The 19,205-nt window shown below is 52.4% G+C and overlaps 1 protein-coding gene across 1 annotated transcript; it reads right to left on the bottom strand.

Moving 5' to 3' along the window:
- Positions 1-4,614: 4,614 nt before the first annotated feature.
- On the bottom strand, positions 4,615-15,571 carry PRPF19 (pre-mRNA processing factor 19). The gene is made up of 16 exons (XM_001501661.5): positions 15,262-15,571; positions 13,418-13,567; positions 13,155-13,231; positions 12,237-12,378; positions 12,081-12,154; positions 11,900-11,962; positions 10,780-10,821; positions 10,576-10,650; positions 10,155-10,230; positions 9,892-10,001; positions 8,208-8,363; positions 7,904-7,973; positions 7,580-7,665; positions 7,127-7,297; positions 6,873-6,978; positions 4,615-5,141 (listed from the first exon to the last, which is right to left on the bottom strand). Exons 1-16 carry the CDS (start codon positions 15,278-15,280, stop codon positions 5,044-5,046), a joined length of 1,515 nt encoding a protein of 504 aa, XP_001501711.1. The 5' UTR covers positions 15,281-15,571; the 3' UTR covers positions 4,615-5,043.
- Between the last annotated feature and the right edge of the window lie 3,634 nt (positions 15,572-19,205).

Here is a 19,205-nt window from a genome sequence, read left to right on the forward strand (position 1 = left end):
CTGGATGGACGCATGGAAAGAAATCTGTGGAGAATGGAAAGTACAATTCCGCCCAGGGCAGGCACGGGTGGGGGCGCTCAAAGTTTCAACTGGAAAAACTCTCAAGGGCTGAGTTCAATTTAAAGGGAGGCCAGGGTGAGAATTAACTTACAGCGATCCGATCCCTGGGCTTCAGGCAGAAGCAAACGCAAAGCCTGTCTGAAAAAAGGTGACCTCAGCTACAGTCTCAAAGAATTCTCATAGAACGAGTCACAGGCAAAATGAGCATTTCACAAATCAAAACCACGAGATGCCAGAGTGAAAAGACGAGGCACAAACTGGGAAGATAGCCGTGACACACTGACAAGGATTCCCACCCAAGATATCTACACAAACTGCTACAAATCAGTAAGAGACACCCAATTAGGAAACCAGGCAAAGGGCACAAAAGGCATTTTGTAAGAGAGAAACTGAAATGGTCTGTAAGTGGGAAAAGACGCCCCACCTCACTAGTAATCACGGGTGTGAAAATTAAACTTCGCAATACTACCAGATACTCACCAGATTGGCAAAAATTTAAAAAGTCAGAAATTACTAAGGGTTGGTGAGGGTATGGAGACGGGAGTGCTCATCACTGTTAACCAGGTTGTACACTAGTACAACCACCTTAAAAAGTAGTCATGACCTATGATATTATCCATATAATAAACGCTCTCCTAGGTTAATATCCCAGCAAAAACTCTTACATCTGAATGTTCACAGAAACATTGTTTTTAACAGCCAAAAAATTAGCAACAACTCTTATGTCCTTTATCAACCATAGGACGTATAAATGGACCTAGATGGAATCCTACAATGAATGAGGGATAAAGATCAACCTGTCCAAGGTTTGTTTTTTTTGAGGAAGATTGGCCGTGAGCTAACATCTGTTGCCAATCTTCCTTTTTTTCCCTCCCCAAAGCCCCAGTACACGGTTGTATATCCTAGTGGTAGGTCATTCGAGTCCCTCTATGTGGGATGCCACACAGCATGGCTTGATGAGTGGTGTGTAGGTCCGAGCCCAGAATCCGAACCGGCGAACCCCAGGCCACCAAAGCGGAGCACGGGAACTTAACCACTACGCCGCGAGGCGGGCCCCGTCCAAGGTTTATCCCTGGCAGGATGGCCTCCCAGAAAAGGAGTTGGCCTCTTCGAAGGCTCCAGGGAATGCAGCCATTGCCAAGCGCCTGAGGCGCTGACCATTACGAAGCCTGGAACCCAGTCAGAGGAGGGGCTGGTGCTTCTCCAGCCAGGAACGCGCCAAAAGGAATCCTGCTGCTGGTTAGCTGTGACAGCCCCATTTGGACCCTAGACCAATGACAGAATCAGAGGAAGAGCTGGCACAACCCCCCAAGCACACACGCTGAGCTGGTGGATGAGGGCTGGAACCACGGTCCTGCCACATCATATTGTGTCCCTTCCCCGCTAACAGAGGAGCTGGGCTTCCCTATTGTGCAGCTTAAAAGCCCCACAACCCGGCGGTGGGGACCTCTCCCCAAGCGACCCGCCCCAGGACAAATGGGCCACGCGGGACCACACAACGGGACTGCTCCTGTTTCCAGTGAACGCCCTTCCAGCAGCCTGGTGGGCGTTGTGCTGGGCCATTTGCCTGTCTGCACAAGGGTGTGTGAACCATGGCTACTTGTGTCGATACAGGTAAATCTCAAGAATGATGTTGAGCAAATGGAGTCAAAGCAAGACAAATGATTTCATTTACATAAAGTTCAAAAATAATTTTTAAAAAAAACCCAATATTGGGGCTGGCCCAGTGGCGTAGTGGTTAAGCTTGTGTGCTCCACTTCAGCGGCCCAGGGTTCATGGGTTCGGATCCCAGCGTGGACCTACACACCACCCATCAAGCCATGTTAGGATGGCGTCCCACATACAAAAGAGAGGAAGATTGGCACAGATGTTAGATTAGGGGCAACCTTCCTCACGAAAAAAGAAAAGGGAAAAAAAACCCCAATATAGTGGTAAAACTATAAAGCAAAGCAAAGGGATGATCAACCCCAATTCCAGGGTAGTGGTTTCCTCTGCAGGGGTTAGGGAGGCATTGGAGGAGCATACAGGGGACCCCCAATGCTCTTTCCCAAGCTGGCTGGTGGATAAGAGGGTGTCTATTATTCTTTAACCTGAAAAAGCATGTTTTAGACACTTTTGAATGAATGTTTCACAATAAAACTTTTTTTTTTTTTTTTTTTTTTTGCTGAGGAAGATTCACCCTGAGCTAACATCCACTGCCAATCTTCCTTTTTTTGGTATGTGAGCCACCACCACAGCATGGCCACTGACAGCTGTGTGGTGTAGGTCTGCACCCTGGAGCTGAACCCAGAAATGCCAAACTTAACCACTAGGCCACTGGGGTTGGCCCAATACAAAGCTTTGTAAATGCTGGTTAAAGATCTGTTCCAGGGGTGGGCCCCATGGCCAAGTGGTTACAGTTCTGCGCACTCCACTTTGGTGGCCGGGGTTCACGGGTTTGGATCCTGGGCACGGACCTACTCCACTCACCAGCCATGCTGTGGAGGTGTCTCACATGCAAAACAGAGGCCAATTGGTAGAGATGTTAGCCCGGGGCCTAATCTTCCTCACACACAAAAAACGACCTGTTTCGAATTTTGAATCTTCAGATGAGATCTTAGACTTCATGCTGCTGGTGGAGACCAGCAGCCTCCTAAGCTGCCCAACTAGTCTGCTGAGCGTGTCTCCAACCACCTCGGCCCCCTGCCTCCTCGCTCCGCAAGGCGGTGGGGCTGCTGGGTCCTCTCCTTACTCCAGCCACTCCTACTCCATTCTGCTGCTCTGTCTACCTAGTGAGTTATTACTTCTCCAAAACGTGCCTGTCACCTCTGTCCAGACTCGCCTGACTTTGCAGACAGGTGCACGCCCCATCCTCTGTGCTGGCATTTCTAGCAGCACTCCAGCCTAGTGCAGTCTACATCCCTGCCTCCCTGCCTGGGTCACGTTCCAGTCACTCTGTGTCGTCAGAGCTTCGACTGTGAAAGAAGGCAGAGGCAGACCAAACCTCTGTGACATGCGTGTCCAGCGGCAGGGGCCACCAGGAGCCCTCGCAGTGCCCCTGGATGCCAGCGCAGAGAGCAGCAAGGGAAACGGCAGCCAACTGTGGAGTGCTTCCCTATGCGCACTGGCTCCCTGCGTCCTCACCAGCCCCAGGAAGCAGGCACCATTAACGCAGCTTTTCACATGCAGAAACAAACACAAAGACACAAGTCACAGAGTTGCAGAGCTGGGAGTCACACGTGGGCTTCTGGCTCCCAGAGCCACACTGAACCACGCCAGCACACTCCTGGACACCTGTGGAGTGGGTCACCGCTGCCCAGCCCTGTCTTAGGGGATCACGGGGAGGTCGGCCTGGTTAAGCCAGGTGGCTTAAAATCCCAGCTCCACTACTTACCCCCTCACTTACCTACTTCCTGTCTGTCGACCGGGGAGCACAGCGCTGTCTGCCAGGTTGTCCTGTGCTGAGCCGTCCTGGTGCCAGTGTCAGGGGACACCAATGGAACTACAGTGCCCCCAGGTGGCCGCGCTGGTCATCCCTCCAAGGCCAAGAGAGACAATGCAGCCGACCCCTCACTTTCTTAGATCCTGAGCCACCCCTTCACATGGGTACTCTGATTGGCAAATGCCGGAAACCCCTCCGTGTTCCAAACACTGCCGTGTCACCTGACTCTTGCAGTTACCCATAAGAACGAACCTACACTAACGAGCGGCTGCGTGCTCCAAGATGTTCACCGCAGCGCTGTTTACCAACAGCTACCACCTGCTATGTTCTCCAGAAGGCAAGTTCCATGGCCGTGCAACACTATCCGGGTGGCTCTTGTCAGGGGTACCAATGATAGCCCTGGGCCACGCCCAGTGGTCACCCACCCTGGGCCTCCTTCCCACCCCTCCACACACCTGGATCATTCCAGCCCCAGACCCTTCCCTCTGCCAGCAACACCCCTCCTCCCTTGGAGCTCCTTGTCATTCAGGCTTCAGCGTTAATTCTCGCCACCTCAGAAAGGCCACTCCTGACCCCTAGTCTACAGGAGCCACCCCATCCTTCAGTTCCCCACCCGGCACTTTTGTTAGCTGATCTCTGTTTATTTACTGTTCACTGGCTGGCTCCCCTGGAACCACCTCTACTTCAAGTTTCTAAATGGCAACGTTACGAAATTCTCCTTTCTGATTTAAGCCAGTTTGGGACAGGTTTCCTAACTCCTACCGCCAAGAATCTTACTGATATGCTCATGGGTCCTCACCAGCATGAAAAGGCCCTTCTCCCCTGCACATCCCCCTCCCTCCCCCGCCTGAGCGGAAGCCAACCCCACGAGGCCGGTGGCAGCACGAGTGACAGGAGACCCTATCACACAGGCCGAGGCCTGCAGGGACACGGAAGAGTCATCTGGCAAATGGCCTGTAGATTTTATGTTTTCCTTTATTTCTGTCGTGCAGTCCAAAAAAGAAAAATTGGTGAGAGAGAGGTGTGAAGAAAGGAAAGATGGGCTTCCTGGGAGCCAGTGTCCTGCTCTGGGCTCCTGCCCGTGACCCGCCCAGCTCGGGGGTTCCTGCTACAAACACACACAGGGAGGTGGCTGTGGTTATTTTCTTTTTTTAATGAAACTATATCACTGCTTACAAAACCTGCGTGAGCCCTCATGCCCACCCGCTTCACAGTTCCCTTGGCTCAGCCTCCGTCTCCCGAGAACTGGAACACGGTGGGCGTGGAACGGCCACCACCACCAACTCGATGACTGACGCGAGGGGAGAGCCCTGGGCTCCGACCCTGAGCCTTCACAGGGGGGCAGCTCTGCCTCCCATGTCCATTCCCGTCGGAGGCTGTACGAGGGTGGCCCCGCCGCCGTGGCTCTCAGGCCCCCACCCAGACCAGAGTGAAATGATGTGAGTGTCCCCCCAGAGACCCCCCTCCCCCCAGTAGTCTCTCTCCCCTCCCTCCCCCCACCCCGACCCTAACTCTACCCCACTACTGAGACGAGGCCCAGCTCCCGACAGAAGGGACAGGGCCTACAGGCTGTAGAACTTGAGGCTCCTGTCCATGCCTGTGGAGGCGATGAACTTGGCGTGGTGCCCAAAGGCCACCCCTGTGGTCAGGCCGCTGTGCTCTGCAGAGAGAGACAAGAGGCCACGGTGAGAAGGCTTCCCCTCCTCTGGGTCTGAGCATCGACCCCTGATGATATGCTCCCAGCCATCCAGTCCTTCCACAGTCAGTGTCTCTCGCACAGCCCGTTCCTGCTTGTCTGTCTGTCCCTGCAGGTGACTATCAACTCCCAAGGGCAGGGGTCCAGTCCAGTCTGGCCTGCACGTTTCCCTCCAGGGCCTCGCTGGGGCCTGGCACACAGCAGGCACTCAAGTTTTTGCTGGTGGGCTGAGGGAACAGAGGCCTGTCGGTCCCCCTCCCCAAAGCTTCTGAGGCAACCGCACTTCTGCTCAGTTCAAGCACTAGAACCGACCGTGCGCCAGACAGACGGCCCCGAGACAAAGCGCAGTCTCAGTCCTCCACATCTCCAACCTGCTGTTTTGAACAATTTAGCTGAGTTTTCAGTTTGGCTTAAAATTTCAGCGCTCAGCTTGCGGCAGAGATTTAGTTCTAACTCCTTGCTTGTACCCTAGTAATCCACTGGCCTGTTCCAGCCCCTGGTTCTGACTCTGGACCCTAACACAGGGCGGGGCTGGGGCAGGCGCAGAGGAGGCTGCAACACTCCTCACCTGACTCCGGGAGCTCTTGAGCGCCACTCGAACTCCTTCTAGGTCTAGGGTCACAGCTGCAGTCTCGCAGCTCCCCACTGCATTCCAGCCTGCTGCTCTACCTAACTGCTCCACACCAAGACACGGGGGCCCAGAGAAGGGGTAAACCCACGGGCCACAGTCAGCACTGGACACTCCCTAACACACACACACGGAGCGGGGCTCAGGGGAACGCGGGGGCAGAAGTATCTTGCATCCTGCCCACAACCTGCTAACAAGGACGAAAGTTTCATCAACAAAGAGCTGCAGCTGCCACTCGTGCAGCTCCCGAGGGGGCAGCAGGCACACTGTCACCCCACACGTGCCACCTGTGCATCACAAGTTGGCACAATCTGCAAAGCAGTGCCAATACGTGCATTTTAAAGAAGCAGCTGCAGCTCTGAAAGGGAAAGTCTCGTCCCCAGGGCCACACAACTAAGAAGCAGCTTGCGACACTGTGAGCCACTGTCTCAGCATTTTCTACTCGTCATCTCAGCACTTACAATTGCAATGGAGTCATGACCTGTGGAGGCATTCTGCATCTGCCTTCCCAACCTGACTGCAAATCCCATCAGGGCATAGCCTGGATCTCTCACCCACTGCTCCAAACCCACATCAGACTAAGACACGATATTGAACAACGGCAAATCCTTACTGTGTGCCAGCACTGTTCTAACTATTTATAAACGTATTTAGGTATACACAGTATTATATACATTGTATATGTATAATTATTTTATAGGTCTACATATGTATATAAACATATATTTTATATATATGTAAATATTAAAATATATCTATATTTATTTATATAAACATTTACATATGTATAAACTCAGCTAAATCTCATAACTCCACTGGGTATGTAGTATTATCATTCCCCAGAGAGATTAAGTAATCTGCCCAATGTCACACAGCTTGAGGAGGCAGAGCCAGCATTTAAAGCCAGGCAGACTGACTCCTGAGTTCATTTTCTTAGCCACTAAACTACTGCCTGAGCTAGTGATTAAAGCGGCCTAGGCAAATTCATGCCTATCCCTAGAAATCCCTGACCCGAGGCTATTTCCCCTCCTCCCTGGGAGACCTCAGGATCCCAGGGCCAGCCGTACCTGTGAAGTGAAGAATCTCCGTCCACTGTTTGCAGATATAGATCTGCACATCCGTGCCCCCAAGGGCTAGGTAGGTACCACTCTGGTCAAAAATCAGTGACTTCACCTGCCAGAACCAGCAGAGGGTCACACGAGGGGAACAGAAACCGCACGGCAATTGGGGATAAGCAGACCCAGTTTAGATTAATTCAGCAGATAATCGACAAATGAGGAGGAGAGGCAACCGAGGAAGCTGGGGGAGGGAGGGGTCACACCTCAAAGTTGTTATCCAGCTGCAATGTCTTAAAGTTCTTAAGCTTGCGCAGATCCCAGAGCTTGACAGAGGAGTCGTCGGCCGCTGTAGCCAGGTAGTAGCCATTCTCAGAGAAGGCAATGCTGGTGATGGGGCCTGAGTGGCCAGGGAAGTTGGCCACGTTGGTGCGCTCCTGCGGTTGGGGGGTGCGTAGTAAAATGTCGGCCATGAACACAAGAGGGAGAAAATGGAGCTTACCAAACTCCTACCTCCAAGACATCCTCCTCCGTCCTTCAGGGAAGGACTGCTGGCAGGAATGGCAGGGATGGATGGCCAGGCCCAGGGCCCCCGGCCACACCTATCACGTCACCCACGCAGAAGCACTGTCCCTCCACCCTTGGGACGCCCCCAGGGCCAGGGGCCACAAGCAATTCATCACACTGTGAAATCACAAGAGCTCCAACCCCGGGCCTACCTTCAAGTCCCAGATCTTGATCTGGGAATCCATGGTTCCTGTTCCAAAGATGAGTCCATCAGGGTGGAACTGCGCACAGGTGAGAGCTGGGGAGGAGGGGAGATGGACCTGTGTCAGCCCACTGGGAGAGACCAAGTGTGACAGAAGGTGGGCGCCCTGCTCTGCACGCCCCTCGCTGGGCCCCGCACAACACCCAGTGCTCAGCACAGGACTGGCAGTAAATCTATTTGTAGAAGAACAAATGAGCAAACGACTCAAGAAAGCCTGAAAATAAACGATACGGAGCAAATGAAGACACAGCCCAGCGCCTCCCAGGCAACTCACAGCAGCCAGAGGTCTCATCGGTCACCTTGGTGAGCACACGCCCCGTCTGGATGTCAGAGAAGGCCCAGTACTGAAAACACAGAGACACGGAGCCATTAATCAAGTGGGCCCTAGGTTCCGGCAGCCCTTCAGCAAGGCAGACACTCTGGTTCAGCCAACCCTGGCAGACCAGGCTCGTCCCAGCAGAGAGAAGACGTTTCCCTCTTCTGGGGACCCGGGTGGGGTAGGCAGGATGGTCCCTCCTCTCAGGATATGCAAGCTCGGGGCCCAGCAGGCCTCTTCAAGGCCCTGGCTGGGAGCACACCTGGTCATCAGAGGAGCTCAGGAGATAATCGCCAGTGGCGTGGAGGCTGAGGCCTGTCACAGCGCTCTCATGGGCCCGAACAACCTGCACGCAAGACGCGTTCGGGACCGACCAGATCCTGATGGTGGCATCTGGGGAGGCAGAGAACACCAGCTCCTAAAGAGAAAGCAAAGAGGCACACTATGAGGGACAAAGAGCCGACCAGCGCAACCTTACAAGAGGGGACTGGGGACGGCCACACCCAAATGACTGCTCCTCCTTGCAGCCCTGCTCTGCCCCGAACCATCCCGTCACCCAGTGACGCCTCCGAGGCCCAAAGGCGCAAGCTATGAAAACATCAATCCAACAGCATCTGGCCTCAGGAGGAGGCCTCGCCACCCAGTGGCAAAAAGGATAACTGAACCAGAGCCCAAGTTCCCACGGCCTGTTCCAGGGCCAGAGAGAAACGTGGCTAGGGCAATTATTTTATTGAAACAGTCACGGGCGGCTAACGGCTACCATCTGGGATGGCGCAGGTCTCAACAGGACCAGGTCTGGGAGGGGCTGTGAGTGTAAGTTCTACTGCCTCCCGCACTTCAGGATTTCAGGGCTAGTTCATCACCAGAAAAACGTGCAGTAGGGAAAGAACGTATAGTGTCACCAACCAATATTTTGCTTAGCTAGCACATCAGAAGCGTTAGGGTAAAACCAACTCCTATCTTTCATCAATGCAATTTCCTAAGAGAAATAACACATTCACACCCAGGAAGCAGGAAAGGAGTGCTTTCAATTTGAATAAGTTTAGTTTTATAAAGAATTCACCATGTTATTCTTTTATTTCTAATATCCTTAAGGTACAGAGAAAAGGCTGGCTACCTGGGAAGCAGGGACCCAGCCACTGTCCCACAGTCCCAGACCCAAACTGTCCTAGACTTACAAGTTCAAATCCCACATTGTCATTAACCTGGTCTAAGGAGCTGCCATGACCCCCCAAACCAGCAACTCTCCATCTCTTTTAACCCAGGTGGCTTTCAACGGTAAACAGCAAGTTCTTTTTCTTTTTTTTTTTAGGAAGATCAGCCCTGAGCTAACACCCGCCACCAATCCTCCTCTTTTTGCTGAGGAAGACTGGCCCTGAGCTAACATCCATGCCCATCTTCCTCCACTTTAGATGTGGGGCGCCTACCACAGCATGGCGTACCAAGCAGTGCCATGTCCGCACCCAGGATCTGAACGGGCAAACCCCGGGCCGCTGAAGTGGAACCTGCGCACTTAACCGTTGTGCCACCAGGCCGGCCCCCGAGCATCAAGTTCTTAGCCCCTACCCTGGAGGACCATGGGAATAAGGATACATCTGTCTTCCTCAGTTATGTGAGTAAAGAGTTTCTTGAGCTTTGTTTTCTGTAGTTTGTTTTAGAAAGACTGTAGGGTTTTTTCCTTTTCCTAACATAAAATAGGTCAACGAACATGCTTTTCCAAGCTATACATTTCCTCTCTGCCCCCAGTTTAAAGGTCAGTGCCTTAGGAGGTCCTCTGCGGAGTAAAGGGCGACCCCATGACTCCAAACAGAGGCCCTGATGCCAGCTCTGGAAGAGTCGCCTCACCAAGGAGGCAGCCAGGGGGTGGGCGACAGGTTCCAGGACCCTAAACCACGGAAACAGGGCTCAGGAAGGAGGAACCAAGAGTGTCTAGGGGAACCTCTTACCTGGGAAGGGTGAAACACCACACTGGTGACTTTCTTGGTATGGCCTTTGAGGGTGGCCAGGATTTGCTCAGAACTCTTATCGAAGACAACAACATTTTTATCCGCCCCACCTGGAGAGAACCCAAATGAGATCCAAAAATGAGGCAGGCCCAAGAGGGTCCCTTTGCTGAAGAAGGTACTCTCGTCCCCAGCCAATGCCAAGGACAGGAGCATGCACCTTCCCTGCCGCCCTCCCCTCCTCGGCCTGCCAGGCCAGCTCTCACCAGTGAGGATTTTGTTGGTGTCGGAGGGGCAGAGGTCCAGAGCGAGGATCCCGGGGATGCTGGCGCTGTGCAAGCCCTGTGCAGAGAGCACCACACCAGAGCGAGTCATGGTCAAATCAAAGCAGGTCACAAAGCCACACAACGCCCCCACTCCCATCCTGGCACAGGGGAACAAGAGTGACTGCTGTTCCTTATCCATTGGGATTGGCCTTGTGCCCGGACGCAGTACCTCCCTCACTGCATTACTGGGAAAGCCAGGGCTGGGCTGGAAGAGAAGCCCTGGCCACTCAGCAGGCAAGGATGGAAACGGGGCCAGAGGCCCTGGATGGCTCTCCACCCACCGCTCTCCATGCTGGCCTGCCCACCCTGGAAACAGCATGGTGTGCCCTGCCTCCAAGACAGCCGGGACCCAGCCACTCACCACGTGGGATGCCACCTGCCGGTACTTGCTGAGCTCTTCTGGCTTCACCAGCTCCTCAGGCACAGTCTTCCCTCTCTGTAAAAACGAAAGAGCCCCCCAAGGAAAGCAGCAATGAGAGCAGGATTCAGCCATCCCCCTTTCTCCTAAGGGGTCAACCGCCTCCCAGCAGCCAACTCTCTCTCCTGACTCCAGGAGAGGACTCACCTTCTTACGCTCCGTGGTTAGCACAGTGGCCTTGTCTTGAAGCTGGGAAAGAGAGGGGGAAACGGGCTCAATGTGAGACAATTATTCTGCCATGACAACAGCACAGTGGACACTGGTTGCATCTGCACTTTCACAAGCATCACCAAGAACTCATTATCCACCAAGTTCTGTGCGGAAGGCTCATGTGCATTATCTGTTTCCACTTTAACCCCAACCTTACAAAGTGAGTGTTCACGACCTTATTTCACAGAGGAGGCAACTGGGCCTCAGGGAAGTGAAGTCAGTTGCCCAAGGCCACAGAGGTGATGTGTAGCAGAGAGAGAACAGAAGAGGGCCGCAGAGCTCGCGGACCAAGTCTACTCCACTGAGAGCTGAGATGCCTGTCGACAATCTGAACTGCTTGGAAAAGACATAACCTCTCAATGCCTACAAAGGAGGATCCGTGCGGGGAACAGAGCTGGACCTGGAAGCAGGGCCCAGCTCTACCTCGTGTGAGCTGAGCCTTTGAATCCGAGTCTCGGGTTCTTCATCTATAAAATGCAAATGCTAACGCCTCGCCTGTCTCCCTCAGAGAAAAAAACACATAACGAAGTGTTTCACTATCTGCAAAGAACCCCAATAATGATAAAAGCTACAAGTCGCACTTATCAGTAATTAAAATTTTTTAAATTCCTATTATTCTCATTTAGAAGCAAGGGAAAGGAGACACAGAGGGGTTAGTTAAGTCAGCCCAAGGTCATAAAACTTCTAACTGGTAACATCAAGATACAAAGCCGGGGGGCCAGCCCGGTGGCATAGAGGTTAAGTCTGCACGCTCCACTACGGATCCCAGGCACGGACCTACACACGACTCATCAAACCATGCTGTGGTGGCATTCCACATACAAAATAGAGAAAGACTGGCATGAATGTTAGCTCAAGGACATCTTCCTCAAACAAAAAAAGAGGAAGATTGGCAACAGATTTTGGCTCAGGGCCAATCTTCCTCACCCAAAAAACAACAACAACAAAGCCAGGCAGTCTGGTGCAAGTCTGTGCTGGCACCACTCTACTTTATCCCCAAATGGATGGGATTCTTATTCATACTGGACTCAAGGCAGACGGTGAGAGCAGGACGTACCTTCTGGATAATCTCGGGAGTCATTCCCACCAGCTCGCCCAAATCCATTGGCTCACCTGCACCCTGAAGAGAAGAAAGGTGAAGGTGAGAAAGGCACAGGACGCAAAGACACAGGCACAAAGAGGACACGTGAGCCACTGAACGCAAACGGGCTGCTGGCAGGGAAGGGGGACACACTCACCACGACACTGGGCTGGGAGCTTGGCACAGCCTGGGGCACGATGAGACCAGCCTGCGGTTTCAGGGTAGCCAGAGCTGAGAGAGAAGATCATGTTAGAAAGGGGAGACGACCGAGCTGGACCAGCCTGGAGTGGGGATGACGGGGGAGATGCTGCACCTTCTCGGGCGGCAGTGACTTCCTTGGTGAGACGGGCAATGACACGGCAGGCGGCATCGTGCTGGTACAGAGCGTGGGACAGCTCTTGGCGGGTTGTCTGCAGCTGCTGGCGCAGAGTGAAGCTGTGTAGCATGACCGCATCCTGGGAGAGGAAAACACCACTATGAGGGGCTGGGGGGGGGGCAAGGGGCACCCAGCAGAAGAGACAGCCCTTGATAAGAGGACACTGCCTCCAATCCCACAGCCTAGACCAGTATCAGTGATCGGAGCAGCACCTGAGTGACCCTGCATGCCAGCGCTGGCAGCCACTCCCGAGCTCCTGGCTCATGCCAAACAGTGGGCAGACAGACAGGAGTGGGAGCCAGCCCTTTCCCATCCCCATCTTCTTTAATTTACCAGCAAATATCAGATGTTATGCTGTCACCTCACCAAAAGGGAATAATAATGCTGCTGCCGCCATTCATTAAATGTCCTCATTGTGTCAGGCACTGTGCCAGGCAGTCCCTCAAGATGTATGCATTGACTGACTCATATTTTAGAGCACCTATTACACACCACGTGCTGCTCTTATGCTGAGGATACACTGACGAATAAAACAAGTCCCTGACATCACCAAGTTTACATTCTAACCTTATTCTGATTCTCCCAATGCCCGAAGCCGGGCACTAATCCCTGTCACACGGTCAGGAAAATCAAGACTCGGATACAAGCAACGTGCCCAAGGTCACACGGCGAGGGAGCAATGGAGCTAAGTGTGAAACCCAGATCTGCGTGATTTCACCATCCAGGCTCCTCCTCTGCTATCACCCTACCCCTCCAAACAGAAAATAATGCTCCATCCCTCCCAGCCCCGAGTCCCAGTCCAGTGAGGCACTCCCTTCAAGTGGGGAAGACACCAAGTCTCCTCCGGGTACTCACCCACTCATCCTGCAAGGCTTTCAGAATGGCCGGGATGCTTGTGGCCGACGGAGGCTTGGGCCGGATTGGGTGAGCAACTGCGAGAGAGGGAAAGCAGGTCTGAAGAGCCATGACCCAGAGGATTCTTGCCCTCCACCACTCTTTTCCCTTTGACCTGCATTAACAGATAGCCAGCTCCTCCTCCAGGGCACCAGTACAGCCTTCCACCCTCTCAGGCTCTGAGCTCTTAAGACGGCCCTACACCGAGGCCAGCCAGTGGGCACCTTTGATGTCGATGAGCTGCTCCTCAGACAGAGGCTGGTTGTTGATGGGGTCTGTGCCATTCTCTGCGATATACTTCTCAATGAGCCGCCGCTCGTAGACATGATGAGAGACGGGGGACACACACGGGTGCTCCGGCACTTCATTGGAGACTGCAGAGAAAAGGCAGACAGTGAGCCGGGGTGGCGAAGGGGACCTTGAGCCAAGGGGATGCCTTACTCGCTACTGGCCCCCACAAGACCACGCATCCCCACGCTCAACTCACAGGAATCAAGACATGACACCAAGCCAGTTTTGTACTATCCCCAGAATGCTTTCCAGATACCTAACCGGCTTCTCCATCAGGCTCCTGACAGCCAGACAGTCAACAAATAATTACTGCACAATGACTATGTGCCAAGCACCTAGACAGCAGTCAACGGTCCCTGCCCACCTTGCTTTTGAACAAAGACGCTTAGTCACCCATTATACTCCAGGAGAGGGAGATACAGGTGAAGCCACTCAAATCTCAGTCCAGAGCCTGGATGGATTATCAAAACAATTACAAAGCAATGTGACAAGTGCTGTAATAATAAAAAGTGTTTACACACTGTTTACTAGGTACAAAGCACAACTGTAAACACTTGCCATAGATTTAACTCATCCTTGCACAACCCCCAAGACAGGTACCATTTACACGCCTGCCTCAGGAGACTGTGCCCCCTGAGGATGGGGATCACAGCTGGTCTCTGACTTCCAGTACATGGGAGATGCCCAGCAGGCACTTGGCAAACATCTAAGAGATGAGTGCATGAGAGGAAGGATGGTGCTGGGGAACATAGAAAAGAACCTCTTCAAGAGAGAAAAGAAACAATGAACGTGAAAATACTTTGCAGACTGATTTCTTCAACGCAAAGACTCCTTTTCTAGACATCATTCCCCCTCCTTCCTTCTTCCCTCCCTTTTTCTGGATTTATGGAGAGGTTCTGAGATGAGTAAGGGGCTTGAGAGTCAGAAAGCAAGTAGAGAAAAGGATGAGAAACTAGTCACCTGATGAAATAGCGGGAAGGGAGATCATCCCCATGCCACCATAAAATACCAAAAGGAAAGACAGGACAAGGCACAAAAAAAGCACAGATTCGGGGTCAGGGACCCCAGCTCCATCACCCAGCTCTGCCACTTACAAGCTGTGCAGCTTTAGACAAGCCACCCTCCCCTTGAGCCTCACACCCTCATCTGTAAACCCGGGACCCTTACTTCTGCTTTGGAGAATTCCTGGAAAGATAAAATGAGATCAAAGACTGGGGAGCGCGCAGTAAAGCAATAAAGGCTTTATACACGTACGCTATTTTTATTAGTCGTGCAGGGCGAGGCCGGCAGCCCCAGACCTGGCTTCCAGCCCTGTCACTGCCTCTATCTCACTGCGTGACCTTCGTGAATTGCAGAAGCGCTGATTCCCGGAGTGGGACCTCAGACAACATCCAATGCAACGCCCTTATTTTGCAGATGGGGAAACTGAGGCCCAGAGCCTTGCGCCAGGTCACAAAGCCCATCGGAGGCGGCTCCTGCCCCAGCCCTCGGGTTCCCCGATTCCTGCACCAGCTCCCCTCGTCCGGGCCCCAGGTCTCATCGCGTAATCGAGATGGCCGGCCCCAGGAATGCCTGCGACCATAAACTTGAGGCGTTACGTAAACAGTGAAGCGCTGTGCAAATGCACCCCCCGCAGAGGAGGAGGGGGACCCGCGTGCTGACAGGCCGCCGCCCGGCCTCCCGGGAGCCCTGCTTTCACCCCCTGCCCCGACCCCAGATCCTCCCGCTCGGCTCTCCGGCCTCCTGCGACCCGCGATCGGCCGCAGCCGACACTCACTCGAGCAGATCAGGGACATGGCGCCGTCGCTGCGCTCCGAGGCGCCTCGCACCAGGCTCCGGGATCAGCTTCTGAGCCGCCGCGGGCCACTTCCGGTTCCCCGCAGCTTCCTGGACGCTCCGCGGCGAGCGGGGAGCGACCCGCCGACCGCTGCTCGCGTCGCGCTTCACGTGGGACTGCGGCCGGTCGCGCGCCTCAGCCTCCAGCACCTAACGGAAACTGCCCTTCCCCAGAATGCAACCGGGCAGGAAAGGGCCCGCCAGGGCACACTCGGCTATTTCCGGACAGACTCGGCTCCTTCCGTAATAACCTGGGGCAGTGAGAGAGGCGAGCCGAAACTACATTTCCCATGATGCAGTGGGAATTTAAAGCCACAGCAATGCAGCCACACTTTTGAGACCGGTGCTGCGCCTGGCAGTTGGTCTGTAGTCTTGCAAACTTAGGTGTGCGTGTGAATTTCCTAAGGAGCTTGTTAAAATGCGTATTCCTGGGGGTCTGCCTTGGAGAGTCTACATTTTCAGTGCGTGCCCCACGTGATTCTGAGGCAGGTGTTTCTCGGACTACCCTTCGATGGACACTGCTAAGTGACAAGTTGAAGAAAGCACAAATGTAAACGGGTAGAGAAATTAACACTGGCCAAGAAACTGTTCTGGTCTTGCCTCTACTACCAATTTGCTCCGTGATCTTGGGCAAGTCGTCAGCTTCTCTGCCCCTTTCTTAGTGACTTCTAGATCCCTTGCAGCTCAGATCGTGTAGGATTCTTTGTGGATATCTATAGGATAAAATACTTTCAGGAATCATGTACAGAACATGTGGTGTGGGATCCTGACAAAGCAGAAGGACAAGGCAGGTGTGGTCAGTGAAGTCTTCTTCACTGAAGAGGCGTGAATGAGCTGGACTTTGACCGGTGGGCAATATTCAGGTAGAAGACAGGGAGAAGAGAGGGCATTCCCAGAGCGGGTACAGCATAAGCAAAGGCTTGGAGGAAGAAGAAAAGTTGCAGGCACGAAGGGCAGTGTGGCATAGTGGCCAAGGGCTTGGACTCTGAAGTCAGATAGTCTGTGCTCTAATCCCAGCTCTACCCAGCTAGTTAACTATGTGAACTTCTCTGCCTTAATTTCCTCATCTGTAAAATAGGGGGAGTGATAACAAAGGTTGAACTAACTCACAGGGTTGTCATGAGGAATTAATATTTAAAAAGTGCTTTGAACTAAGCTTGGCACATAGTAAGTACAGTATAAATATTCATGTTTGTTTTTATTATCCCTACAGCCGAGCAAGATAGTGCGAACTACTGTCATCTCTCCCCTGCACCAAAAAAATAGCATCCTAGTTGGTTGCCTTGCTTCCAGCCTGGCTGCCTTCGAATCCACTTTTCTCAGAAGAGCCAGCAATCTACTTTCAATGAAAAATCTATTCCTGCTATTCGCCAGGCTTTTCACTCATTCGGCAAACATTGATTGGGTGCCTCCCAGGTGCCAGGCCCTATTCTGATAACTGGAGATACAAACGGTGAACAAGAAAGACAAGGTTTCTGCTCTCTTGGCACTTACATTCCTTTTTGGGGGGAGGTGGGGAGAGCACAGACAGTCAACACATAAGAAGAAAATTCCAGAGAGTGGTAAGTGCTAAGAATAAAACAAATCAGAGTAAGGTGGATGGGAGGTGCTGTGGATCCGAGGGGTGGGCTACCTTAGTCAGGGTATTGAGGGAGGGCGTCTCGGAGGAGGTGACATTTTTGCTGAGACCCGAATGAGGGAGAGTGTTTCTGGCAGAGGAAACTTACCCCCAGGTCCTGCACCATGTTGACCTTCACAGTCTCACCTCATCTGCTCTCCAGCCACAATGGCCTCTCAAGTCCTCAAACTTACCCACTCTGGCTGCTTCTAGTACTTTCGCCTGGAACACCTTCCTCCACTCCCTCCGAGCTTGCCCTCCAATGTAAACTCCAATCTCGCCTTCAATGGGACTTCCTCTGGAGCCTCTTTCTGGACCCCTGACTGAAGTTTCCCCACAGCATCCTGTCATTCTTCACTGAGCCACTCTGGATAACTGTAATCATTTAATTATTTACAGTTATCTGTCTGATGTCTGGATTCTCCACCAGACTCTAAACTCCATGATGCAGAACCGCAATTGTTCTGGCCACTGTTGTTTCTCGGAGTCTATCACGGTGCCTGACCCACAGCAGAACTTCATCAGTGTTGTTGGTTGGATGACAGGCTGCCTGCCGGGCCAGACATCTTCCATACTTGGATATGGTGGGAAATAAAATGGATCTGTTTAGGCAGGGTCTTGAACCAGAGGTGGTCAGACTTGATTGGGCTGGCAGCAGAATAGCAGTTGAGCTATGGAATGATAACCCCACTTCCAGAAGATTCCTCTGGGAAGACACTCACAGGATGGGTTGCAGTGGGGGCACACTGGAAGGAGAGGGACCCAGCGATTCATTTATTGAACATATCTTTATTGAGCACCCACTGTGTGCCAGTCAGGCACTAGAGCAGGCATTGGGAACTAGGCTCAACACTGTGAGCAAAACCAGAGGTGTCCCTATACCGGAGAGCTTAGGGGCTGTGACAGAAGAATGGAGGAAAAAGGGAGTCCTTTCAAGGCTTTTGAGTTTCAGAAGCCAGCCCCTCAGGCAATAGAAAGGATTCAGGGCCGTTGATTTTGGAGTAAATATTACAGGTAAGAACTTGCTCTCAGATTCTTGCCAGTTTCCTCCCAATCTCAAACTCCCCACAGAGGAGGCTGGGAAGGGAGACCTGGTGGAGGGGGATATATGCATAGCTGTCGGTGGGTCCCTGAGAGGGGAACTCTATGCCCTACTCCCCGAGGCCAAGGCTGCTGCTGCAATGTGCAAGGAAACACATTGGCCAATAAGCCAGAAGCAGCTCCATTTCCCAGGTAGATTTTGTAGTAACCTGTGTGGACAAGTGACAGAGGATCAGGCAGGACAATGCAGCTCAAACAACTGACACTGAGGATCAGATGAATCCGTCACATCCACAACCTTGGCCCTATGTTAATTTTCCAAAAGGTGTGTACAACCTGAAAATCAGCAGTAGGAAGAACCCTGAACTATCTGAGATTGTTTCTACCACACTCAGTTGGAAAACAGAGTTGAAAAGCAATGAACTTAGAAGAACAAAAAACGGTATGTTTCTGGCACAGGAAAGTCTGTGACCTCAGAGAGGTAGTCCTAGAAATCAGAAAATATCTCGCAGGCAAATGTAAAGTTGACAATGTTACAAAGGCTGGAAAGGGAGCCTCAGGATGCTACCAGAGCCTGTTCCTGAAGAAAGGGACCCTTCGCTGTAGCAGGAAGTGATGAGAGTCCAGAGGAAGCTGGATGTCCCCAGCAACATCTGAAGGAAAGAAACAACTGGACGAGGTGACAGCCTGGTTGCCACTGAAGTGTGTAGGCTGGGAAGAAGGCAGAATTAGAAGGCTGACTCAGGAAGGGGGGAACAAAAGAGTTCCGTTTTGGAGTGTTGAGTTTCAGAAACTATTTTAACATCAAAGGGGAGCTTTTCTGTGGCAGCCAAGGTTATCAAGGCATTTGCACAGCATCTTGGTTGTTTTTTTAAAATGTTCACTCTCGTGACTTCATTAATCTCCACACCTACTGTGGAGCGAAGTGGTATTTTTAGGACCTTATAGTACTTTATCGTAAAGTTGAAATAACTGCGGTCCAGAGAGATGAAGCGGCATGCCTACTGACAAATAAAAATGGCAAGCAATAGCATATATTGGAGTATATGAGGAAGCCATTTGGTATAAACCTAATTCGGCCTGACTTTGTTTTTCCAAAAGGGCCTGACTGTGGCCATTGAGCATGCATTGTATACCTGCTTAGACATTTTGAGATAAAGGTGCAACCTCCCTCCCCCTCCCAACGTTGGCATCTCCTTAAAGATTAAGCATCTTTCTTGACCCTG

Source organism: Equus caballus, chromosome 12 (assembly GCF_041296265.1).
Source record: "Equus caballus isolate H_3958 breed thoroughbred chromosome 12, TB-T2T, whole genome shotgun sequence".
NCBI classification, from domain to species: Eukaryota; Metazoa; Chordata; class Mammalia; order Perissodactyla; family Equidae; genus Equus; species Equus caballus.